Source organism: Tyto alba, unplaced genomic scaffold (genome assembly GCF_018691265.1).
Source record: "Tyto alba isolate M040663 unplaced genomic scaffold, T.alba_DEE_v4.0 Super-Scaffold_7, whole genome shotgun sequence".
NCBI lineage: Eukaryota > Metazoa > Chordata > Aves > Strigiformes > Tytonidae > Tyto > Tyto alba.
The window spans coordinates 12,803,256-12,830,215 of record NW_024881328.1 but is presented as its reverse complement, the minus strand read 5'-3'; the positions used below and the strand labels follow the sequence as shown (position 1 = coordinate 12,830,215).

The 26,960-nt window shown below is 39.5% G+C and overlaps 1 protein-coding gene across 3 annotated transcripts in view; it reads right to left on the bottom strand.

Moving 5' to 3' along the window:
• The window catches only part of ADCY5 (adenylate cyclase 5), a 221,972-nt gene that overhangs the window by 76,697 nt on the left and 118,315 nt on the right, over positions 1–26,960 (bottom strand). For all 3 annotated transcript variants that reach the window (XM_033003549.2, XM_033003547.2, XM_033003548.2), the window contains exons 2-3: positions 15,739–15,888; positions 9,376–9,497 (exon numbers count right to left, since the gene is read on the bottom strand). In XM_033003549.2, the coding sequence (XP_032859440.1) occupies positions 9,376–9,497; positions 15,739–15,888 (272 nt within the window). The remainder of the gene's footprint in view (positions 1–9,375; positions 9,498–15,738; positions 15,889–26,960) is intronic.

The window sequence follows — 26,960 nt, the reverse complement described above, 5'->3', positions numbered from 1 at the left end:
GCATGCTCCCAAGATTGAAGACTCTCCACCAGAACTGTGATGACACATAACCGTCCACCGTCTAAAACTGTATGCATCTGGTTTCCATTCTCAAACCTCCTTCCCTCCAGTCATTACTAACAATTGCTAAATTTGCTCCTTGCTTTCCAAGCTTTCTGGTCTTTCCCCTCCTTTTGCCTACCTCCCCACCCTGCATATAAATACCCCATCAGCTCTGCCACATAGGCCTCTCATCTCCTTCATGGTCCAGGATGTTACAAAGCATCTCTCCAAATTGATGCTGCATTCAGCACTGATGTATGGGTCTGCAGGGCCTTGGAGATAACAGAAATGAAGTATCTGTCAGAAGAAGGAGGGTTGTTCTAGTAACCTCCTAATAGCAACATATTTCCCACAATGAGTACGAAATGGAACCAGTGTATTATCAGACTGCAAAGAATCAAACTTAAAGTTAAAAAAAAAACACCCAAACCACCACCACTAGCAAAAAAAAAAACCAAAACAACCCAAAAACAAACCCAAAAAACAAACCAACAAATGAGCTGACATGGTGGATCAACAATCTGTCACTATCTCTGCCGGAAAAATTCCCCACTGTCTTACACATTCAACCTTCCTCTTCAGGTAGGAGGACAAGTTGTGCTTCCAGATGCTCTGCACAGCTACTGATGGGGACAAACAGGCATTTATGGACAATATTACAACTGAACAAAGCCATAGTCACTCAGCCTTCTGCATGCCACTTACTGGGGAGAACTCTTCAACAGGAGGCTAGAAGAGAACATTTTGCTGATAGTCATAGATATCCAAGTTTCACAAGCAGTCACTGCACCAGGTTTTTGGGTTTAAGGGTCAACTCTGTAGAACTGGAGCTGAAGGAGCTGATTTCAAACCCTGATAATCCTCCTGTATATTTAAGGGATTCATTTAGGAGTTTGGCTCAAATAAGGACATGATTACTGGTCAAAAACATCCTTAGAAATTCTCAGTGCCTTTGAGAGCCTCAGATATTTGCCAAACACAAATACAGCAATCACAAAGATCCCTGCTGGCCATGGTACCAAGGAAGATAATATCTATATTCATGTATCTTGTTTGCCTTTTAAAGTCTATCACACATACACTTCTTTCCAATTTCTGAAAACTAGTTGCAAACTTCCAAGTCATCTGAACCTATATGGTCTTACAAATCATTATTCCTGCTATTTAAAACTGTGAATCTTTCTAGGGCTTTGTAGCAGAAACACAAATGGACACAGAAAAACCTCAATTTTCTAAAAAAAAAGCACCTCTATCATTCTACAAGGTCAATGCCATGCTAATGGTGTGTCATGAAATTAATTTAATCTCTTTGGTCTTTTGCCTCCTTTGCGGGTTTGTGCAGTCCTCTGTTGCTTCTCATTTCTGTTAGCTCTGTTTCTGGTGACCTGTTCTTAGCCTGGTTTCCTATAGAAACGTCATTTATGGAATTATGCAGTCTGCACAGTCAGTACCAGCCTCTTCCTAACTTTTTAACCACTTAGTATCAAGCAAAATTAATAAAAAGTAAGAGGTTTAAAAAATATACTATGACTTTCAGTTGCTGGAGGACATAGACTCACATTAGCAATGCACTAACTTAAGTCAGGATACCAGACCACTTGAGAGCTCTTCTCCACTAATTGGTTTCAGCTTTTGTCTCTTCTTCATCATTTATCCAGTGTCAAAATTATATATAAACCAGTAAGAACAGATGTACAAATTAGCAACTGTTTAGGGATATAAATATAGTATAAGACAAGAGAAGTTAATCCATCTCCATCCAAGACGGTGCCTCTGTTTTGCAGCTTCTGTAAGAGGGCTTTAAGTGGTTTTGCAAAGTTCAGTGCATTACAGAATAAAACATTTAACTGATTTTTGCTTTTCAGTCATTATAATCTAAGGAAGAAGCGAAAAGGTAGGATGATTTTAACAAGAACCTCTTCAAATGTTATATAAACTCAGTGTTATTAAAACCACTTTGCATGTTAACTACATGACAAAGTAGTTAACTGAAATTTAACCAAGTCTTTATAAGAGGAAAGCAAGTCTGTAAAAGCAAGTCTTTACAAAAGTAAAGTTTCAGTCAGAAAAGACTCAATTTTTCTTGTCAAGGTTATTCCAGAATAGAGAAGACTGGGAGTGGATTACCTTAATAAACACAATTTGATGCATTTTTTTACTATAAGCTTGATACATTTGTTTTTACTATCAGGCCACTCATCAGTCAGACTTACATTTTTAAAAAAATTAATTTATTTTTAGTACTATTGAAGAAAAAAGAGAATCAAAATAACCTTGATGAGTTAAAATACTGCTCCATAAACTTCTGCAGGCACCTTCATTATTCTCTCCAAATTACTATTCACAGTATTTCATCATTAAAACATCTAACACTCTTCAATCCATCACCCTGTGAACTTCACAGACCCTTGTGTAAACTCAGAATAGCAGGGTGTGAATTATAGATGACAGGCCTTTCCTAATTGCTGATGGCTTGCTGGTGGCTGCAGATCTGCAGTCACCTGTCATGCTGCACTTCTGGGATGTTATCTTTATTACAACACATGTGTTTAAGTAATGCATCCAGCAGGGTGCCTTGCAGCCAGTTATTTATCTGTTTTGTTCTTTGGAGAGTACAAGGCTCTCTCATGTCCCTGAAGACACCAGGAGTTCCCAGTAGGGACCAAGATCACAATATACTCCCACTTCAAAAAGAAAGATCTGCAGACAGTCAGATGAATACTTAAACAAGTTAGCATGCACTTGTTCTTCTCAAAGGGTGCTGTGCACACGCACAAAGAGGTGAATTTAATAAAATATATAAACCTGCTCTATTCTTTGGCTTAAAAGTTTTCAAGAGTGAACCATTGACACACGTATATATTGAAAAGAGGTAGTGATCCTGGGTTGAAACATCCCTTTTAGTATTAATGGTCAGACTTACTGCACAGCTTTGATGTCAAGTTCAGGTATAACAGTAGCTGCAAAATAATCAAATTCCTTTACACATGGATTTTAGCTTGAATGCCCTTCTCCAGAAGACACTGATTTTTCCTCTCAAAAAGAACAAACTGGCTAGGAAGAGTCAAGTGATTAGTGGCAGTAAGAGCAGAGTAATCCACCTTCACTCATGGGTGAAACCTACTTTTACACTTTCTAAAAATTATTTCTAACTTAAAAAAAAAAAATAAACCATTAAAATTTCTGGAGAATTAAAAAGCCAAGATTCACTCCAGGCAGACACAGGTGAAGTTTCCAGGAGCTGGCTCTTGACAGGGAAACAGAATAGTTCCTGTGTAGGTGAAATTCACTTCTGTCATTTGGGGAAAGGAGTAGGAAGGCTGATCATTTCCCTCCTACTCAATTTTCTCAGACTACAGCCTCAATCAGAAGTTACGGCAATTAAATGCAGGGGGCTCCTGAATCTACACGAAACCCACACAGTTTCCCCCCACCTACCTACAAAAGTACTACTTGTGGGCCTACTGCTTGTGGGCCTATGTATTGAACAAAGAAAAGGAGGTAGAGGTCTTGGTAAGACTTGATGCTGAGAAAAAAACAACTGACCCATGAACACATTTTGGGAAGAGATTGAAGCTCACAGACCAGTGGGGAGACTTGTACTGGGAAGCAAGACATGGATAAAAACTGCTCTTGGCCTTCCTCTTGCTTAATGCTGCTCTTCCTTATCTTCAAACATAAACCATCAATTTTCATTCTGCCTCCCCCCAAAAAGGGGAAAAGATAAGGAAGGAGGTTGATTATATGGTAAATATTAAAAACAGTTATTTGTCCTGCCCTTTCCTGTCAATGAGGCCTTCCATAGAAATTAAAGCTACATAAACTTTGTCTGAGAAGAGAGATTTGGGGAATCTTTGAAAATATCCACGGAAGAACTATCAGAAATGTATACATGCCATACTTTAGTTTTATTTATTAAAAATGGTAAATTTAAACTGGTTTCTGCTTAGCTTCAAAAAGCTCTCATGAAAAAGCATGAAAACAGAATTGGGATGAGCAGCTGCTGAACAAAACCAGCCCATTGGTGTAACCACCTCTGAAAGCAACCTGCTGTCTGACCCGAGCCTGGTAGGATATGCCTCATTATAAACCCATCTAGCGTTTCAAAAGGCAGTGTTAGCAAGCCAGAAAAAACAGCCTCATGCCTATACTCACCAACAGGAATATCCCACTGAGCAACATATTCCTTTGGCAAGCCACGGCACTAGTATGTCCAGTTACAGCTATACCCTAGGAAAGCTGCGATCAGAGCTCTGCTTTGTACTACTAGTTATATTGGTAAGTCATTTAACAGCAAGAAACATTAAGACTAGATGTCCTGTGTGCAAGGACAGTGGGAGGAGGAAAAAAAAGATGTTTGCTTAGTTGAAATTTTCACAAATTTCATAGCACACAATCACATAGCACCTTGCAATCTAAGAATTTAACACACTTCATAAGCAAATAATTAAGCATCACAATGCCTATATGGTGAAGAGGTTGACATGGCTGATCTGAATATCCTGGCACTCTGCCAAAGTGCAACTATTTGGTAATTTTTAAGTGGAGAATTTCTGGTGTTAGAACATAATTAAATCAGAAAACTAGTTAAAAATGTTTTACTTTTACAAAGCTGAAAGCAAATGGACTGTTTCATTTCTGCAAATAGTTTAGTTCAATTTGTCAAGATGTTTAAAAAACTCTGAGATCAGGTTAATGTTGAGTACATGATTCACAAGAATTATGTGAAGGGGAGAAGAGAGGAAACTGTCACTTTCACCATGCTTGGATGCCAGCTCTAAAATAAGCTTCTTCAAACAGTTCATCTAAGGAATTCCAATGACAAAGCCAACCTTTATCCCTTCACAGAGGACTTCAAACCTCCTTTTATGGCACAGCGGTTACTATATTTGGCCAAACCTAGATAACATTAAAGCCATTATCACTGCAATGAGATACTATAAATAACAATACTAATGTAAAACATTTAAAATTCTGCCTGGGAAGCATGATAGATAAACAGTATTATCTATGCGTATTTTAAGGTTTGTCTATCAGACATAATCTCATTCATGATAACGTGAACCTATTTAGTTACATAATTCACCTTGTTGTTTACTCAAAATTACTTGCATAGTCTTGGGAACTCCTTTCCTGATTGCATTTGACAATAGACTTTATATTTAACACACACATATGTGGGAAAGGTCAAATCATGCTCTGAGGTTCTGGATTTGTCAAAGTTAGTTCTCATTCACTAAATCAGGATGGGAAAGGGTTTTGTTCTCTGCCAAAAGGTTCTGTGCATTTGCATCAAAAAAGACTGTATTAATCTCAACGTTCTTCATCTTAGTTTTTTCATCACCCTAAATTCTTCAGAAGAACATAATCCCGAAACAAATTTTGCTGCCAAAAAATGACAGGAAATTATATTTTCATTGTGGATAAATTAGTCTCTGAACTTTACTTTCCATAACAACAAGCAGGAGATTATGAACTCATTCACAGGAAGTCCTGATAAGGCTCTAAAAAGATTGCTTTTACCCATTCAGGTCAGAAAGATCACTGTATTTTGCATAAAAACATCATATTTCCTTGAATAGAGAGATAGCCCACCCTCTAAGAAAAGTGTAACACAGTAAGCAATATCATGGCAGAACTGCCCCTTATTAAAGGATCTTGGCTGTGTTTTACAGACTGTGTGCCTACTACTGGCACCTGAGGAAGGTGCTTTTTCTACGTAGGTTTTAAATGTACTTATTTTTTCTTTAAAAACAGAAAAACAGAAACATGAGACCTTTTAAAGAAGACACATGTAACCTAGTATCTAAAACTAAGCATATCACAGCAGAACTGGTCATCTGAAGACTCTTCATTTTAAAACAGAACCACCCCCCTCCTGAGTAACTTCACATAATTGCAGAATAACATTTTCTGCTGGTAGAGTGGTTTGAGTTTGTTTTTTAATTAAAATTAGAGGTGGTCCCAAAAGCCCAGACTCAATCATCCCTGAAAATTAAAATATTTAATCTTGTCTGGAACAGAATTTAGTAAACCACTTCTCCCACACAAAATGTCAAATCAAGCTAAGCGCACGAGGCTGTGCTCCTGCGCCTCTGGAATTCAAAGGGCCAAAGTTAAACCTGGCTGGAAGGGAACCTCCAGTGTCGTTATTTCTATGTTGACTGTGAAATCAGTGAGCAACCTCACCCTGGAGATCCAGTAAAATTTAAGATCTTGGGCTCCGGGCATTAAGATGGCAGTCAAAATTTTAAATCACTAGCTAATGAAAATTCTCATCCATTATAGTTTCATTTATAAGCTACTTTTTAAACTAAACTGGGAGAGCAGAAAAAGAGAATCACTGGATATACCTGATGGAGTAGGGAAACCCACAGCTCTGCAAACACACAAACCTTCCCACTTCTACGAACTGCAGAGGAAACGCTCCAGCTCATAAATCATCAACAGGAAGCCAGATTCAATGGCTGGGCACAGCACCCTTGCACCGGCTTCACATACTTCTCAATTGCCTTGACACAATAACCTTTAGCTCATAAAAACTTAGATCTTACAACATTTTTGAATAGTGACAAAAACAAACCAAATTTGCTTGGAGCATTCTCATCTCAAAAGCCTCCCCTTGAGCATTTCCCCATGAAAAGCAAAGAGCATGCTTGCGTTTATTCAGCCAGTTCATTAATCCACATCATTGAGATGCTACTCCCCACCACCAGCATGTTTCTGTGTGCACATAAGTGCTTCAAATCATCTGCAGTCATTCCCACTAGAGATTGTTTCAGAGCACCCAGGCAAGAGAAAAGGCTCCATGCTGAACTCCTAGTGTGAAATGAGTCATTTGTTCCAAATCATGTTTCCCTTTTCCAATATTCATACTTAGTTATTGATGTCCCTAAAGTACATGAAGATGAGATGTCCCTAAGTTACCTTCTATTTGCTCTCAGTACATATACTATTTTATTCCTATTTCTTATCTCCCTTTTCCAGCCTTTTTCATGATCTCAGAGGGCTTTGATTTCGGACCTCGTAGGCACAGACAACAAAGTCCATACTTTGAGGAAGATATCATTTAAGTTGTTTTCCCTTTCAAGATCTTTTGAGACTTCAGCCTCCCTTTGCACTGGGGACAGTCAGCATCTGCAAGGGCTTGATTCCCAAACACTCATTACCATGAGGAACAAAGTTAAAACTACTTTTAGGGTGCAGAAGATAATATCTTATGAAAATGTTCATATTATTCAATAAATAAGCAAGATGTGAAAATTAAATGTTTGTAAGCTTCCTGTTAGCTACCCATCAGGACAGTCCAAGGAACTGATTGGTGCATATACCCATTTATGTATACATGCTTCACCTTTCACAGTACTTCACAGCCATAACTGAAAATCATAGCAAACTGTTTTTTCTTTCTATACTCTGGGTTATGTGTCATTTTTTGCTCTATCTTTTGAGATCTCCTTGTCATCATACCAGCCATTACCTTTAGGCTGTTTTTTCAAATCATAATCGTTTAGTCAGATTTCCCTCTCCCTTTAAAACTGTTCATTTGTATATTTAGTTTTTTATTGTTTATTTAGTTTTTGTTTATTTAGTGATATAAAATTTTGAATAAGTATCATCCTAAAGAGATAATCACTTTTACTAAGATTTGACTGTACTGAACAACTTTCAAACCTGCAAGTAATGACATATGGAAATTGATGTGGAAGACTATAATACCATACTGACTAGTCTCACGTCATATCTAACGAATTGCATTCAGTTTGAATGTCAAGCTGACCTTTGAGTACTGGAAAAAAGTAATTTCTCTATTAAGAAAGTTCACAAATAGCATCTATCACAAGAAATTTACACACCTTGAACAAGCTTAGTGCCACTAAGGAAAAAACGAATGTAAAGACACAAAACCTAATCTAATCTACTATAGCATGGACTCTGCTGAGGGCATCCTGCATGGCCTCTTCTCCTCATCTTCATCACCAGATGTATACTCTATTTTTCATCACCGAACCATTTTTGTCTTTGATATCCAATAATGTTTTGTCTTCAGTATTGCTAGTGGTTCTTTCTCTGTTTTCTGACTCATAACCAAAAATACGAAGGGCTGAACTGAAGTCCATCCAAGCCAGCACATAGACTTGCCCTAGTTTCAGTAAGTTATATCAGGCTTTACATTCAACAGCGAGCAATCTCGTCCCAATTTTCAGTTTGAACATTACCTCTACCCGCTACCCTCAATAGTAATTAAATGTCTTCAAATGCTTCAGAAGTACATGTGTATTTTACCACATCAACTTTTGGAGATTATGCAGTGTGCAGTATATCAGAGATGTAAGAAATCCACTTTTATCTGCACAAGTATCAGAAAATACAATTCACCAACATACTTAAAGCTATGTAAGAGAGAAGGCTATGCAAGCACTTTAAAGAAAAACACTCTGTTGGAAGTAGAGATGGAGAGGGGAAGAAGGGAAGCTCTCTGTCCCTAGTCCCTGTGTCTCAGTTGAAGTATTTATAGACTGACAGAGATGTTACACAGTTCTAGGACCTGTCTTAGAATAGACATAAGTGATCCCCAAAGATGTCAGGTACAACAGCAGAGGTAAAATGCATCAAGATTAAGTTAAATTTAACTTTGTAGCTGTAGCCCATAAAGATATCCAACAACGAAAGCACTACTACATTGCTTCTTCTCTGGGAAGTGGACAGTGGGAACCTGGTGATGTCCAGAAGTTCATGTGGCTAGACTACCCCAGCAACATGGACTGGGTTTGATTTTGCATGGCTTGACAGAGATTGGATATCAATTTCTTCTGCTCATCCTGGTACACCAAGGAGCAACACATTGCTGGGTGACTGAGCAGGTCACTAATGGACCCCCTCCTTGCAATTCCAAATTGGCAGATACCACTCCAGGTGATCTTAACCTCAGTTGGGCTCTGCAATTCACCTCACGGAAAGCATTGCCAATTTTAAACTTGCATCCCATCATGGCTTATCATAAGGGTATTTGTAACTGTCAAAAAATAACTAAACCCAAATATACCATCTTCTCAAAACCACTGAGAGTCACTCCAGGAAAAGAAGAAAGAAAAAACAAATCTAAGGAAAGAGATCAGTTAAAGTTGCTTCTCAAAGGAAGATGTTGCAGGAATGTGGCAATCCTCCTCCCATCCTATAAACAAACTTTCAGAAGTAAACTGGTGACACTTTAGAGTCTTTACACTTATTTTGGATTATGTGTTGCTGCCATCTTCATCCCTGGGTGTTAAGGGCCAAGCACTGGGAGAGTCCCTCCTCCTCAGCAGCTGGGAGATGGATTGCTGTTCTTACCTGACATTGTCATGCTTCTGGATGTAGATCTTATGAAACATCATATCTTCCTGTTTGGCATTAATGTCAGCTTTCATCTCCATGGCAACATGTCGAGGAAGTACAGAGAGCAGGAGACGCTCCTGTGGAGTCAGACACATGAACCAATTAAAACACCTGCTGCCCAGTTAACAAACACACTTTGTTCCTTACTGGGGAGAAATGAGTCATCAGTTTGGTGAGAGGTGACTACAACCAAATGAAATGGTCTCCATAAATCCAGCAGCTGATCCCCTAGCAAGTCATATGCAATTCTGTCCCAACCCCACAATAAGAATTCGATGACTTTGGAAGAAAAATTATGACGCTTCATCCCAACTGCACCGGGCTTATGATTCATGATTGCCAATTCTTGAAAACGAAGCAGACAGGCAACTCAAAAAGTGCCCGTGCACCCTTCTTGGAAGGACTCTGATAAATGATACTGTGTGACTTCCCACACAGCCTCTCCACACCACCATGAAGTCCTCCTTCATATAACACCAGAGGACTAATACCCCAATACCCTTGGGCAACATTTAAAATTCCTTTCTTTACTATCTAACCATCTAAGCACATTACCACAACAGGCACAAACTTGTTCTTAGCAGTCCCAATAAAACTGGCATGAAAAGGTAGCCCAACTTTACAATGAAGTATTATACTTCTACACTCAAAACCACTATTAGTGCCCAATTGCATTAAGACCCGTAAACCCACCCACTCACCTACAGAAGTATTTTCAGTAACCACCTCTGTCACCAACAGTTCACAGCTCTTCACCCTCACTTGGCACTTTTATTTATTGCTAATAGCTTTAGTGTGACTTTCATAACACTGTTTTGTAAGCTGTTTCCATATATAGTTTTGCATGCTAGGCAAAAATTAGTTACATGACAAAATGATGGCTTTCTGGTAATTTTCCTAAAAACTCACACAAAAGCCTGTGCTTGTTATTATTCTAAATTTGGTAGCAATTTCATGCAGAAGCTATAGAATTTAAATCTGCAGGTAACATGTGCCCCAGGGAAGCATCTGTGCATTTCAGGAATCACGCCTGAGAAATTCTGCCCAGACCTTCCTTTTATTCCCACTCACACCCCCTGCAGTTCACAAGAAGTTTTTGCTATGCCCGAAGAAGGTGGGGAGCGTCTCCTTTGGGATCAGCTCCACTGTGGTCTAACCTGCAGGCAGTGATCTGGATTAGCTGAAGAACCTCAAAAGCTTCTGCTGCTCTTGTCTTTATTTTTCTTTACCTGCAGCAAGCAGAGGGAAGAAAAGGGCCTTCCTTCCTGATGACACAGACACAACGTGGCGTGAATGAAGGTCTCTAACCTTATCTAACTGCTCGTTAATTCTCAACAACACAGGGAACAGTAGGGCTCAAACGCAGTTCTGACTCAGAGACGTCAGCAATCCTGTACTAATTACTCACATCACCAAGTCTATTGCCCATACTACAGTTACAGGAACATTCCTGATTTCCAATTCCTAGTTTTAACTGGAAGTTCCCCATTTATTTCTTCCTGTAAGGAGAGAGAGGAACTTTGGGGGAACCAGAAGAGGATGAATTCACTGGAAATGTGCTCAGCATGCACTGAGACATTTTATAGTCTGCTGCTCTACCTATTATTTCATTTTTTTCCCCTTCAATGTGTACCTTAAAGAGATTGATTCTTGCCTCCAGTCTCTGAAGAGGTAGTAATAACACAGAAGATGTGTTGGAGGGATTTCTATCTCCTTTGCTCAAATCTGCAGCAGTCCTGACAAGATGCTTGTTTTTTAAAGTACTCTCACCTTCCTAGCATACTGCAGGTGCTAACAGTTATATATCCACACTTAAAAAAAAAAAAAAAATCATGAATCATGCATGTGTCCTCAGGCTTCTGTCAACTATTAGCGTACTCCTTGAGCGCAAAAGCACAACACATTTGTATGCTTTTCAGATTAACTGGTGTATACACTGTAGTCATTTGCATATTATAATAAGCATCTTCAAATGTGTGAAAGCTGCTATTTTACGTGTGATTTTACACATCCTGTAAATAACTCAGAGCTTAATGGGAGGTTCAGGGGCACCCACAGGTTTGGAACATTCCATGTAGGCGCACAAGTGTGAAGGGATGTTTTTTTTACTTGCTTGCAAAATAGGGACACATTCAAGGAACTGAGTTTTTCTTACTAGTACTCCAAGACATTTTCACATATGTTTTGCTTGGGAGCCCCAATCCCTACTCTTCCTGACACCATAGGCACTTGCCAGATTACATCACGAATAGTGACTGATGTCATCTACCTGGACTTGCACAAAGCATCTGACACTGTCCCACATGACATCCTGGTCTCTCAATTGGAGAGACATGGATTTGATGGATGGACCACTCAGTGGGTAAGGAATTGGCTGGGTGGTTACACTCAAAGAGTTGCAGTCAGCACCTCCATGTCCATGTAGAGAGCAGTGACAGGTGGCATTCCTCGGGGGTTGGTGTTGGGACTGGCACTGTTATACATCTTTGTTGGCGACACGGACAGTGGCATTGAGTGCACCCACATCAAGTTTGCTGATGACACTGAGTTGTGTGGTGCAGTCAAGATGCTGGAGGGAAGGGATGTCATCCTGAGGGACCTGGACAGACTGGAAAGGTGGGCCCATGCAAACCTCATGAAGTTCAACACAGCCAAGTGCAAGGTCCTGCCCTTGGGTCAGGGCAATCCCAAGCACAAATCCAGGCTGGGCGAGGAGTGGTTGGAGAGCAGCTCTGGGGAGAAGGACTTGGGGGTGTTAGTGGATGGAAAACTTGACTGTGAGCCAGCAATGTGCGCTCACAGCCCAGAGAGCCACCCGTGTGCTGGGCTGCAGCCAGAGCAGTGTGGGCAGCAGATTGAGGGAGGGGATTCTCCCCCTCTGCTCTGCTCTCAATGAGACCCCACCTGCAGTGCTGGGTCCAGCTTTGGGGCTCCCAATATAAGAGGGAGACAGACCTCCTTGAGCAGTTACAGAGGATGTCGTGAAGATGCTCGGGGGGCTGGAGCACCTCCCTTATGAGGACAGGCTGAGAGAGTTGGGTTTTCAGCCTGGAGAAGAGCAGGCTCCAGAGAGACCTTATAGTGGCCTTCCAGTACATAAAGGGGCTACAGGAAAGATGGGGAGGGACTTTTTATCAGGGAGTGTAGTGATAGGATGAGGGGTAACAGTTTTAAACTGAAAGTAGATTTATATTCAATATAAGGAGGAAATTCTTTACTGTGAGGGTGGTGAGGCACAGGGGTGCCCAGAGAAGCTGTGGCTGCCCCCTCCCTGGAAGGGTTCAAGGCCAGGTTGGACGGGGCTTGGAGCAACCTGGTCTAGTGGAAGGTGTCCCTGTCTTGGCAGGGATTTGGAACTAGGTAATCTTGAGGGTCCCTTCCAACCCAAAACATTCTATGATTTTCAAGACACTTGAGATCTCCAGGAGATGAACCAACACTGCTCTGAACTATCACCAGTCAGGGAATAAGACAGGCTGATCAAGTGAAACAAATGCGTGTAGCACATCTCTTCATGCAGCAGCTAATTAGGAAGTTGAGCAATGTTACAGAGTTGGGCATTATCTTTATTCTGTTTATCGAGAGCATCACAATCACTGAAAATAACCTCTGAAGCTGACAGAAGGCTGTAACAAGTGCCTTTGTAAAGCACAAGCCACGTTAAAAGACTTTCAAAACAACATAATCCCTGTTTTATTTCAAATGGAGCACAGAAATTAAAGTCTCCTCTAGAGTACAATTTTGATTTTGATATAATGACTAGAAAGTACTGCAGCCCTCACTGTAAAATCACTTATGCACCAGGAAGGTGACTGGGACTGCTCTTTTACAAGTATAACAAGGCAGCATTCTGACCAGATAAAAAAGCAAGAGCAAATTCATATATAATTCTCACTTCAAAATAAGATGCAAATATAATTCCACTGAATTATACATTAAACAAATGCAACCCAAGGAGCACTAGTCTCTAGAACAGGCAGAGATGAAAGAGTACAATACAGATCTACTCTGTTTACATACATACACATAGATATATGTATATGTGAGCACACACATCCCTACCACAACTCTGTTCTACATAGGAATTTTAACTTTTTATGTCATCCTCTCCCAAGATGACCTTAAAGCACTACAAATATTTAATGTCTTATGACTATCCATTTGTCCTCAGGTTTAATAACACTTATTTTTCACCACAAGTGATGCAGAGATGCAAAAGAGGAGGAGAGAATAACTTTTCAGAGACAAAAAAAATGCAATGATACAAGTAAAACTGTGCAGTCTTGATAACCCATATCTTACTGAAATTTGCTCGCTACAGACTGTGGAGAATACATTTTTTCATCCAAGAGTATTTCATTCTGTGCAAGCAACAGTGATTCCTGTGATGTCTCTGTCCTAGGTTACCTCAAATAATGAAATCACAAGAAGTGTCCCTTCTGCATTGGACATTCTGGATTTTTATTTACTTACTTTCTAACTTTGGGTGCTGGTAGATCCTTAATAAAAGAAAACACACATTCCTTTGCTGGGGATAACCTGTCTGCCTTCAGTAGAGAACAGCACACAGGAGAACCATCAGATCTCCAGAAGCAGCCAAGCAACGATAACAGTGTTGGGCTGTGCAGTTGTCTTTCCCTCCACCGCTGTTTGGAGACTGGCTCTCCCAAATGCGGGCTGAGCTTCCCTTATTTATGCCTGCTGTCACCTCAAGATTATCTCAATGCATTATGCATAGGGATGCATCTGAACTGAACACAGAGATCAACATCAGTGCAGGCTGTAGCAGCAAATAATCTTATTAGGAGTCCCCAGCTGCCAAGACCCAAAGTTACTGCTGAAAGAACTGGAGGTTGCTTGTAACCAACTGTCTTTGACCCATGTTTTTCTGATGTCCTGGCTTTCTTCTGTATGGTATAGTACTTTCTGGGGAGGGGAATAAGAAAAAGGCATAAAGCTAGGGCACTTTTCAGGGATTTTTTCATGAATTACTGACACAGAAGCTCCTAAATCTAGAACAGCACAAGCATCTGAGCCATACTGCTAAGGCAGTCTCTCAGCAGGAAGGACAGAGATGTAAATCAATAAGTAAAATGGGGTACTCTCTTGGCTCAATCCTTTCCTCCGTTTCAAGGTGTGGAAGGAGGAGTGGCTGCTCGTTTCATCTTTCTGAGATTACATTCATTACAAAGGAAAAAGGAGCCTTGAGTGTGAATCTTGTTTCCACACATATGCGCTATCAAAATAAAGCATGCATACACATTATTTCACAGTAAGGGTTAAACAGCAAATATGTCAGCCAGAAGTACCTCATGAAACACTGCCAAAAGACAAATCCATAGATGCAGATGGGCTGAGACATGAGGGAAAATTAAGCTGTGTTGCCACAGAGATGCAAAAACACTCCAGCTGATTAATTCCCCTGACCTCTTCTTCAAACCCACAACCAAGGTCTGAGGTATCTCCCAAGGGAAGAATGGAAGCCCTGTTTCACGACTCATTGAAAACTGAACTGGACATACCACTATGAGATGTATTGCAGCGCAGAGACGAGTGTTAGCAAGGGAGTAGTCAAGCTGCCCCAAAAAGTCTTTTGTATCTAATTCTGAGAATGCAAGAGATTTGTTGCATAAGAACCTACAAATGAATTAGGGGAGTGGATACATTTGGTACCCTTGATGACTGGGCTGTATGCTGGCAGCGACAGGTCTTTTTATAGCAAAAAACCCATGGAAGTTGGTGATGAATCTTACTTTTTGAACAAATACAATACTCTTGGGGCATACAAGGTATACAGAGGTGTGCAACCAAGTAGGCACTTTTGGGGAAGGCAGGAAGAGGACCCCCTTCGGACGCATCAAGGGACAGTATGTTCTGTGGAGCAATTTTTACCTTTCACTACTGAAATTTGCCTTACAGCTAACTACCTGTTGGCAGTGGCTTTGCTGACAAACACACCGCACTTTGACCTTGCAAAGAAGGTCAGTCTGAAGCCTGTGCGTTGCACCTGCATTCAACATGTGGCTTCAATGATGGGCGCAAATAAACTATGCAGATTTTCTGCATACTGTGTAATTTTAATCTGCATAGACTACAGGATTTGTTGATGTCTGCAGAGAAGTCCATCAGAGTATGGGGGAAGAAATACTCCCCCAAGCATTCTTTCAAACCTTTAAAAATCCTTCCCTCTACCATCAGTCTATTCTTTCTTGGATTAGTCAAGAAGCAAGAGGCCTCCAAATCCCATCCTACAGGAACTATCTGCATGCTAATTCTGCCTCAGAAATTCCATTTTTTGTTTCCCACAGTTGTTCTTACCTGCTGCTGGTTTTCCCTTTGAGAATGCAGCCTGGCTTGTATGCATTCCCTGGTCTCCTGGAAAGCCTGTCTTTGGGACACCTCTGCTGGGTAGTGGGTACACACGCCTACAATGTTTGTACAGGAGAAGATGAGAACATTGGAGACCAGCTGCAACAAAAGAAAAAAAAAAAAAAAAAAAAGAGAAAAATACTTGGTTACACTTTGGAAACCTGCCATCAGTAACAAAGCACCAGCCAGAACCCAGCCCCTTCCACAACTCCTTAATCCAAGCCACACTTAAACCTCAAGCTCTTAATTCCAGTTTATTTTACCCCTCTAGTATTTAAAATATAAAACCTCCATATATAGCCTCAAATATATGTTCTTAACACTGTGCATTACTTCACTGGTAAAAAAATATAATTCCACTGGTAATTCTGTAATCTTATTTGGTAATCCTGTATGTTGGAACTACTATGATAAAAATCTATCTAAAAATGCATCATTGCTCTACCAGCTAAGAGTCAGCAGACAGATCTGACAGATGAACACGAATATTTCCATGTTTGTGTACCTACATATGTGACTTGAAAACATATCAAAGATACATTAAACCATTATCTTAAAATAATGATTAAAACACTGAAGGGAAAATGTCAGTATTCAGTATTCACAGGGTTTAAGAGCAATTGAATTATTATTATTTTTTTAATCTTAATAGTTCCAACTCAAAATTTTATGTTACTATATTAAAAAAAAAAAAAAAACAAAAAAAAAACAAACAAAAAAACAGAACTACAGAAAGAGTTCTTAAGTCTGAAGCATATTTGGACTGGACAAGCATGAAGGAAAAGCTACATTGTTCTGCTTTCATGTGGGTTATGTTTTGTAAGGAAGCAATCATGTAACTTTTGCTGAAAACTAGTGTTGCAATCTTTTATTTCCCAACTATTTTTTAATAAAAAGGACAAATAAAATCCACACCCATTGGTGGCATTTCGTTCATGCAAAATGTTCAAAACTGCTTCTGATGGTATAATGTAAACATTTCCCTTGACAGAGGTCAGTCACAATATAATTTTCTGAGAGTTGCACAAGCTGTACTGGATCTCCCTTTGAGGACAGACTTATTTGAAACACCTCTCATCTCATCTAGGGATAAAGACTGTCAGACCTGCAAGATTCTTAAAAATAGGGATCTTTGGTCTATTCCCTAATGAGTCCAAATATGCCCTTCACGTTAATTACTTTTTAACTGCAGAATAAAAAAAGTAATTTCCAGATCAGCCCATTCCCTGAAAATACAGGGCCCAGCTCGGAAGGGCAGGAGGGGGTACAGGGCACCCCTCAAGACCTGAGCTCCCAGGGGGTGCTCAGGACTCCCTGAGCCAACTTGGTCACTGTGCAGGAGAGAGGATCTGCCCTCGTGTCAAACATGGACCCACATCCTGAACAGTAACAACCTCTCTGAGAAACATCACTGGGATTAAGATAACTCTTGGACTACATCCACGTGATAAGGACCACAACAATTATTTTATTAACAAATCTATGTTGAAACAGGGTTTAGGCAGAAAAACCTCATCTTTCAGCTCAAAATAAGAAATACCTTAAACTACAGCCAGCTGAGGGACTTCTCTCTCTGGATGGCTGCCAGTAGATGGCAACACTCCAACTTCCCAAGCCCCTGCACCGAACTGCTGCATTTTGGGCTACGACCCTGCAGTGAATCCCTACGCTTACATATCATAGTACAATATAATACCCTGCAGGCGATAGATACCCACTGGTGATTATCATCAATTCCAGCTGTATTCATTTGTTTATAACTCGTTTCCAAGGCAGAAACTATTCTCATCCCCTACAGATTGCTCCCTCCATTCAGAGTCCACGTTTCGGACAGAGATAGGGCTATTGAAGGTGCAGGTCATACCCATGAACATGAAATAAGCCCTGATCCTAAGCTCACACATTCCCTTCACAATTTCTAAGGCTGTTTGGATCCTGCCCAATTCAAGGTACTCCATCTCTCCCTCAAGCTGACTGGATCAGCCAACTTCCACCCAGATTCTGACTGGTTATCCTAATGTAGTGCTGCATCTAATGGGCATTTGATGGTATATTTTTGCTGTTAATGATAATTTTCAAGGCTGAAAATATCCCCCCATAGCATAGAACACCACTAGTGCTTATTATCATGAAGAAACAGCCTAAGAAGGGAGCAGAAATAGTTTTCCTAAGAGTTACTCTGAATCCTGCTCCATGGCTGCATTGATTGCGACTCAGCCTGTGAACAGCACTTCTACAAGTTCACTATGGTTACTATGGGCTCAGAGGGGTTAACACTAAATAGCATCTTTTGCATGGCTGGATTACGGCAAGACTCCCAGATCCTCTCTGTTGGAGCTATTCAGTTGCATGGTAAATGGAAAATTTGTCAGAGCATTTAAAAGAGCATAAGCATGCATCATATATCTGAAATGGATAAAACTGAGAGCACTGAAGATTTTAAGGAAATATGCAGTTTTATGTTTTAATCCCAAGAATCTGAGACTTCATTTCACTTACAGTCAGTAGCGCAATCCCAAAACAAATTCCCCAAAAGAGTGACTCAATTCTTGCACCAAGAACAGGAGACAACATGTGGTTTAGATGGCAGGGAACATATCAGGAGGTAACTGAGCAAAAAAGAGGAACACCCCAGTCCTGAAAACAAGCTAGTTTTGTGTATATCTCAGTGTCAACAAAAAGTCCCCCCAGTGGGGCCCACGCATGAAGATACCGTTGTCGTGATGATGCCTTAAACAGTCAAGCTGTACAATTCAAGGCACGTGATTCACTTTATGCATGGAGACAAAAATTGTCGAAGGGGAATACAAAAAACATCATCTGACTTGACACTATAGATAATGTTTGTGGAATGCAAAGCAATTTAATTTTTTAGCACTCAGTGACGTCATTTTACACAAACCCAAGGGACCTCAAAGACTGATTTACAAGACAGACTCAGATGACCGTGCTTCATCAAGTAGGGATAAAAATTATATTGCAATGTAATTTTTAAGTAGCAGGGGACAGACATCCATATTTATTCTGTTAAGCAGAAGCTCATTTAATTCACAGTGTGTGGCATCTTTGCAAACACCCTGAAACATAAGGGGAAAAATGACAGTGTAATGTTGAAAGTATCAAAGATCTGCAGAGATTTAAAACTTAAGTTCCTACTATTTGCAGCAACACTTGTTATGTGAGCAAGAGTATTTTGTTCAATATCTGTTCACAATCATTTTCTTCACAGGTGTTTTAAAATATATTAAGGGAAAAAAAAAAAAAAAGAAAAAAGCATTCTAAACTCATTTATTTTTTTCACAGTTCTCTGTCTTAATAAAATAAATTTATATCCTGTTTGCCAAATGGTACTACTTGCTTATCAGCTTCCTTGCCATTTTGCTATGGTAACCAGCTTCAGCCCCAGGAGGAAAGAGATGATGTAGATATTAAAAAACTGATTCCCTAAGCTCCATGGCCTGAAAAGTAAAAACATATTATGGCAACTATTTCAGACAATCTGTGCTTGAAGAGCTGTTCAAGGCAGTGGGAAGATATAGTTGTCTATTTTGTAGCCGATTTCCTACATCTGTCTAGCAAGAGGTTTAGATTAAGATGCCCACCCTTCTGATTTCGGAATAGTTTATAAAAAACTATTTCACTTACATATGACTCCTAGATAAGCTATTAACGCAATCTTCAGCATTGCAATATTTGAGTATTTCATAAACGAATACATTTATGGCACTTGCGCGTGGCAGAGAAATGCTATTATCCTGATGTCACTGAGACAGAGTTCTTTAAAGGTAATTCAGTACGGAAGAAAAAGCTACGTACTATGAGGGGGGGTTCGAAAACCACCATGAATTCTTAGTTGCACTGAAATAATAGATCACTCAATCTCAAACAAAGCAGACCAGACAGTTCCTAGTCACTTTGATTTCATCGCACAAACAGAGCACTGCAATGCTTTGTTGAATTTCTCGCAGGAAACTGTTTTCAATATTTTTTCCCTTGGTGACTGAAAGGAAAAAAGAGAGATGGAAACAGTTTAGTTCCACGTGTTCTAGGAGTTATGAAAACCTGGTATTACAAAATCAAAATCAAGAGCTAAATTTGGCTTGGCACTATCGTTACAAAGTTGATGCTCTGGGCATTTTGAGCCAGGCTGAGGAAGAACCAGGATGGCTCAGTGACCAGGGGAGAGCCTCCAGACCACCACAAGCTGCAAAAAGTACCAGCTTGCATCAATATTGCCATGCATCTCCCTGCTGTGCTTCTATTCGATTATTCTTCAAACACCAGCTGCCATTCAATATGTAATTAAGAGACGACAACATGCTTAAGAGAGGTAGTGTCAAGACAAATTTTGTTAGTTCCCTCCCTCTGCCAGAGCAAACACGTCTGGCTACCGACATGAGAAGGTGGGCCATATTCCTTGGAATAGCACCACTTATTATAAAAATCATATCTTCTGTTTTGCCAAGTTACTCTGCTTTTGTCCACATCTCTTGCAGAAGTTCAGGGTTATTTCTGTTCCAAGATGACAGCACTAGGCTACTCCCTGTTAGTTTCCAACACCACTAATCAGTATTTTGTTTTTCTATTTATTTTTAATTTAAATCAAAATATTGTTTTGATTTTTTCATAAAGTCCCGCTTGGAAACAGCTACATTTTAAGCTTTTACTGTGGAGCAGTAAAACTGTTGCAAGAAGGAAAGCACATACATGCAGATTAAAAAGTCATGCAAAACAGTCTAGAACAAACAACAAACTACATATCCCCTGCTTTCCAGCTCTCATAATACTCATCTAGTAGTAAATTTTTTGTTAAATTGATTATTGGTGCAACAGCTAGATTAAAAGCAGGTAACAACTGAGGTCTAGGCCACATGTCATAGTGGTTGGTATACTGAATTGACAAATTGGTCCAGTTATTAATTGTAGGGGCAGACACTGAAATTAGCTTTATTTTTTGAGAGCTCCTTTTTTTAACTGTGAAAAAATTTTATAAAATCTTTAAAACTTATCTGAAATAATGTTAGAACAAAAATATGATGGACTACAAATCTCTAACTATCCAAGATATTTCTACAGCATCTATGTGTGCAATGCTGAATTGAAAATAACAGATAAATGCTAAAGATAAAAAGCACAGACATTATGAAAAAAATATTGTTGTTATAAGGTAGAGCTGGTGCTGGTTTTTAAACACTTTCCCTGAATATCAATTAACCCTTTGTTGCCTTGTTATATACTATCTAATAAAAAAAAAAAATTGGAGCAGCTACAGAGCCAAAGGCATAATGAAAATTAAAAAGAAAGACAACATCAGCTGGCTCCAAGATCAAATTACTCATGTATTTGTGCTGTATACACAACAATATCTTTTATTTCCCAGAGCTACAACTAGCAGAGTACTAAGACAGTGAAAATTTGTAGATTACACTAGAAAGATAATTAAACAGTTAAAGTCATATGGTCTTCCCCTAGTGTTTGGCAAGTAAAGAACAGGATAAGTATTAGTGAAGAAATCAGGAGATGTTTTTATTTTAAATGTGACAAGTAGTTTTACCGAGTACTTGAAATAACTGCAACATTGATACAGCAGAGTCTAAGAACAAATTTCCTGAAGTTGCTATATGGTGCCTTTCCTCTGTTCTGCTGCCTCTGTGCAGCAACCACTTATTTGGATCTCAAGCAGAACACAAAAGTGGTTTCAGTCCCTATCTTCCAAAGACTTCTCTAAGTGCACTTTATGCACGTGAGCAGGGCTACTGAAACCAGCTCTGAAAGTTTAAATGCTTCCCTAAATCATAGCATAATTTAACTATCCCAAAGAAGCAGAATTTATTAGAGTGATGCTCTAGATACTCAGTAAACCTCTTCAGTTGACATTGAGAAGAAAAAATTTCTTTGCAGAAATACTTCTGAAACTTTTTTGCATATCCCTTCTATTTGGGAAGCCCAGAAGGAGCGAAAGATGTCTCCTTTAATCTTTCAACTATATTCTATATTCAACATAAAGTTACTTGCTCAGAACAAAGCAGTGGTATTTTGCTGAAACACTAAAAGAACCATTATGCCACCCGTGAATGTCTCTGTTCAAGAATTACACTCAATAAAAACATTACACTGAAGCTATCCATTCTGTGCATTTCAGTGACCACCTCACCTTTCCAGCCCTAGTATATGTTGATCTTTTAGATGTGATGCTCTGTTCTCCCAAGGAAAAGCCAAACAATTATTTTGCCCCACATAACTTCATTCTTTTTTTAAAATACATAGTTGCAGGTGAAGACATAATATACTGTACCTCTCATCCAGAACCAAAAATTAAGATTTTTATATTTTTCAATTCTTCCAGTTGTTTCAGAGGACATCAAAATGTTTGATGCTGCTTTCTTAATTTTAATGCTTCATACCTTATTCTATAATATTTTAATTTATTTAATGATTGTTTGTAATGGAAAATCTTCCATGCATTCTTTCCCACTAATATTCTTATTGTCATACAGAATGCAGTATTTATGGTTTCTGGGTTTGTTTTTTTTTAATAATTAAAACCTTTAAATCCTGATTTTATAAAAGAAAAAATCATTACCAAAACATATGTATTTTAGTAAGCATCTCAAGAGGAAACATTCCTACATCAAACTGGTAAATACTACTTCCCTATCACTGCTTTATTAATTATTTTTTTCTGCTGGGATTTCAGTAAGATCCTATGTTCTTTGGTTACTAAGCAATAGCGTTAATAGGAGGAAAATATACTGTCCTGACGAAATCTTGGCTTAACATCAGCTGTAAGAAGTATTTCTATATCTAAACTTTCCTGGAACCCTATCATGGTCCCAGCAAAGCATCCTCTGCACTGTAGGGAGGAAGTGCTGTCCTTTGCTAGCAGTAAAATAGTAGGGAAGGAGATGCCCAGGTCTTATTGTCCATCCTCACTGAATCTCTGTGGCAACTAAGTTTCTGTGCATCTTCACACTTAACATACTTTATGAGCTATGAATCAGCACTGGTTTTCATGCGAGGACCCTTGACGGTGAACCTGATGAAGCAAGCTGACAGCCCATGGCTAAGCGGGAGAGACAGCCGCGTGGGAAGATGCCACTTGAGGGGAAACATCCAGTGGCTCTTGGATGCAAGAGTGAGACCGTGAAACAACTTAGGGGAAGGTTTCTTCCACCTAAATGGACACATTTCCCCTTGCTCTTCCCCCATTAACAGTTCAACCACTGCTTTATTATTTAATTTAATACCTCTACAGTCTTTGCAGTCAGGCTGTCTCCTTCAACTCCAGTGGTTTCTTATCTTAGGAGATGGCACATCAGCCAGATGCCTCTCCTCAGCACAGAGAGCTAAGCACAAGCTGCAAGTTTGGCCGGTTTCAAATCTGCTGTGGCAGCCTCCAGAAGGAACAACATGCCAGAAATGGATGGCTGGGATTGCCACAGCTCTCACGGGCCATACTGCACAGCGGGTTAGTCGGGGCACAGTTAACACTCCAGCTCACTTTACCTGACCCTAGTGAAAATGCGTTTGTACCATGAGTGAATTCATCCCCCTGGAAGTGTGTTTATTTCCGATCCATAGAGGTATCTCTGTGTCAAAGACTTCGGCAACCAGATGCAATCTTACTGAAATAAAAGCTCTTCAAACAGGACTTCAAACATTAGGTACCTCTCTTTGAGGTCACAAAAGTGGATGAAAACTCCTACGCTTTCTGTGCATGACTCACAGCTGACATTGGGTAAACATCTTCACACACAAAGTATGTGAAGATAATTTTGACAAGTGTACAAAATTTGCCCAGATGTATGATAGCTTAGGCAATTTAGACAATGACTTTAGTTAAGAAAATTAAGCAAAACTCTGGTATTCCAGCAAAATCAGTTGTTCTGAAAATGACTGTAAGCACATTTGAGTTTGAGTCGGAGTTGTTGTCATGCCAGTCCCACCTGCCCATATGCTCCCAAAGCAGAAAGAACTGTTCAGATAAGAAGACACAATATGTGTTAATTTAAAAGGTGTTAATAGAAAACATTGTAATTGAATATAAATTGGATTAAGAAGTTTGGTTATGCTTTTGAGATTTTTCCACAATGCCTCTGAAGCTAAAGGAAGCTGTAATCAGTGAGAAGAAAGGTTGAGAAACATGTTCGATTCAACTTTTATTTCCTTCCCTATCTGGTGGAAGGGATGTGAGGGAGGGAAGCCAAATGTTTAGGTTTTCTACCAGGCTCTCTTAAAATCAGTCCACTACACTGAAAGACACATGAAACTCCATTTAATATATGCTAACTAACTCAACAAGCAAATGCATATGATGATTTGACCCATGGTGGGAGCAGGATTTTGTTTATTTTGAATTTCTGCTTTTTTTTTTTTTTTTTTTTTTTTTTTCCGGTTTGGATCAGGCTGTGTCTGGCAGCCATACCACCTACATGATCTCAGCGGAAGGGACCTCTGCAGCCTGTCCTGCAGGATCCCAGTTTCTCGGTCACCTCCACGGCTGCCACTACCTGCCCTCTCCACCCTCCTGGCAAGGGATGCTCTGCCTTTCCCAACAGCCTATATGCTTCCAGCAAACACACTTCACAGAGAAGTACATTCCCAAGCCATGGCTATGAGAAAAAATATCCATACTGAATAAGCAAAATCATGAAGATCAACACCCCTCTGCTTTCCCCCACATCACAGTGCAGCCTGGTGCTTAGGGTTTCTGGGAATATTTCTGGCAGCCCTGGACTCAGATACAGGCAGTGCATCACCCCTTATCTTCCAGAGTCATTTAAGCACAGGCGTCACCTCCAGGTCACTGGGAAAACAAAAATATTTATCTAGTTACACGAAAGTCTTATTTATCTGGGAAAAGGAACGGTCTCCAATTGCTCAGCAGGCAGAAATTAGTGCCCTAAATATGGTCTGTAAGATATAAAAATCGTTATTTCCCAAGCATTTACAATGTGTGTTTTTGGGAGGTGGTGAGTTAGGCTGGGTTTTGTTTGTGTGGAAAGAAATGTAAAATTGGAGAAAGAACAGAATACAGATGGATATTTTGAGTTTGATTTAAAGAAGACCTCCTTTCTTCTTCTGTTGCCGGATTTCAAATCCAGATGGGGCAACTTGCCCACAAGTTATGTTCCTTCCTCTTAACATCCCTATCCCAACATATATTTTTAATAAACAAAACTTACCAAGCACCACCAGGAAAGTTTGAACTCTTGACCTGAAGCAGTAGCTTTTACCAGACAAGGTGAAGAAGCAGCATTCACAGCAGATAGCATAAATTGTGCACAGCCACCACTAATACCCAAGTCAATCTATAAGGGATCTGACTGGACCACAACTGAATACTCGCCTTTAAAAGCTAATGTGCAGTTTTGCGAGCTATGACAGTAAACTAAGCTTGCTTCTGAATAAGAGAGGTTGCTTAGAAGTCTGAGATTTGTTGTTGTATCTTATGGCGTGGCTGCTTGAGCAGTTGAGCATGCTGATCTCTAAACAGATTTGGTTTCAACAACATAAAAACTATCTGTAGGCAAAGTCCCAATCAAATTTTAACTGAGCACAACAGACAGCTTGAAGGCACATTCCTTGGCCTCCAGCTTTGTCATACTGAATTTCAAAGGTCTGCAGTAATACAATAAAGATTTTATAGGGAAGATCTAAAAGACTCTTCAGAATTGTTTATAAAGACAAGTGTAAGACAACCTAACGACAATGGTTACGACCGGCTGTATTTATAATACAAATTACACAACACAACTTAGCCTGCCTTTATTTCATTATACACAACCCATCTTCTCTCTGCCTTCAGAGCTGCACTACTTCACTCTTCATGTCTTTCATTCTGCCTTCTTTGTATGGTAACTCTTGTTCTTATCCACCCTGGACTTTATTCTCAGCTCCCCAGTCCTGTCTTTCCCCCAGACTCATGGCCTCATGATTCCAGGATCAAACCAAACAAATATTTTTAAATTAGTCAAGATGAACCTCATTCTTTTCTGATAGGTCCAACAATTTGGTTATGCTGCTACTACATGAGCTTTTCACAGTGTACGTTACAGGGCACAGTTTCAACTGTTTTGCAGTATCTGAAGGAAAGGTATACCTTCAAAGCATATGTATTAAAAACATTATCCCAGTACCATACCACAAGACTGGAACATTAATTTCTGTAAGCATTATGAAATAGCAGGAAGCTAGATTCTTGAATCAAGATATGCTATAGCCAAAGGTTATTTTTGCTAGGATCGTAAACCTGTTTTTTCTTGCTGTCAAATGTGTAAGATGAATTTACTGAAAATATTGGCATTAAGAGACTGTAAAAATTCAAATGCTTAACAGAAACAAACAAATCAACTTCATTTTGCTGGAGATGCACAGTTTGGAAGGGTCTTTGAATTCTGACAGTTGAAATAAGCTGGTTCTGCTGAGAATTGGGCAGGACATAAAGAAAATAAATCCAAATTTCTGTAGCTAGTGGAAAATTTTGAGTCTGTAATTGAGCATGTACTTTTATTCTCCCAAAGATCATTACCAGAGATTAGGCAGCTGAATAGGTTTTCTGAGGTGAACTTAAAATAGACCTCATATCATACTATACTTCCCAAGAGGATACTGTACACCACAGAATTGGACTTTGAAAAACAGTGAATTACGAATATTTAAAGTAATCTAATCTGAGGAAGACAGACAGAAAAAAACACAGAGTACTTATTTTCAGAATTTTTTGTAATATGACAAGACAGCAAAGGACCTAAGAGACCTCATGGACTATGTAGTTCATTCCCCACTTGCCTCTTAAAAAACTGTAATATCCAAAAATTGATACAACTATTCTGTTGAAGTTTAAAGGGCACTGAATAGCAGTATGTGTCTTTGTTATATTAGATATAGTATTTCTCTTCATATATCCCAAAGAGACACTTACATTTCCCAGAGTGGACAATAGGGATCATAAAAATTTAGCTTGCAATCTACTTTCCCTGAGATCACTGTCTGTTGAATCACGGCTTAAATATTTAGTCATGGCATTAGATTTTTAATTTCCAAGACTACAGTACTCGTGCACTTGGCCTTGCCTAGTAAGCCTTTCACAAAGCAGCACTTGTATTATGTGGAGATTTATTAGTATTACTTCAAACCAAAATGAGTTTATGAAAAATACTTCAAATGTG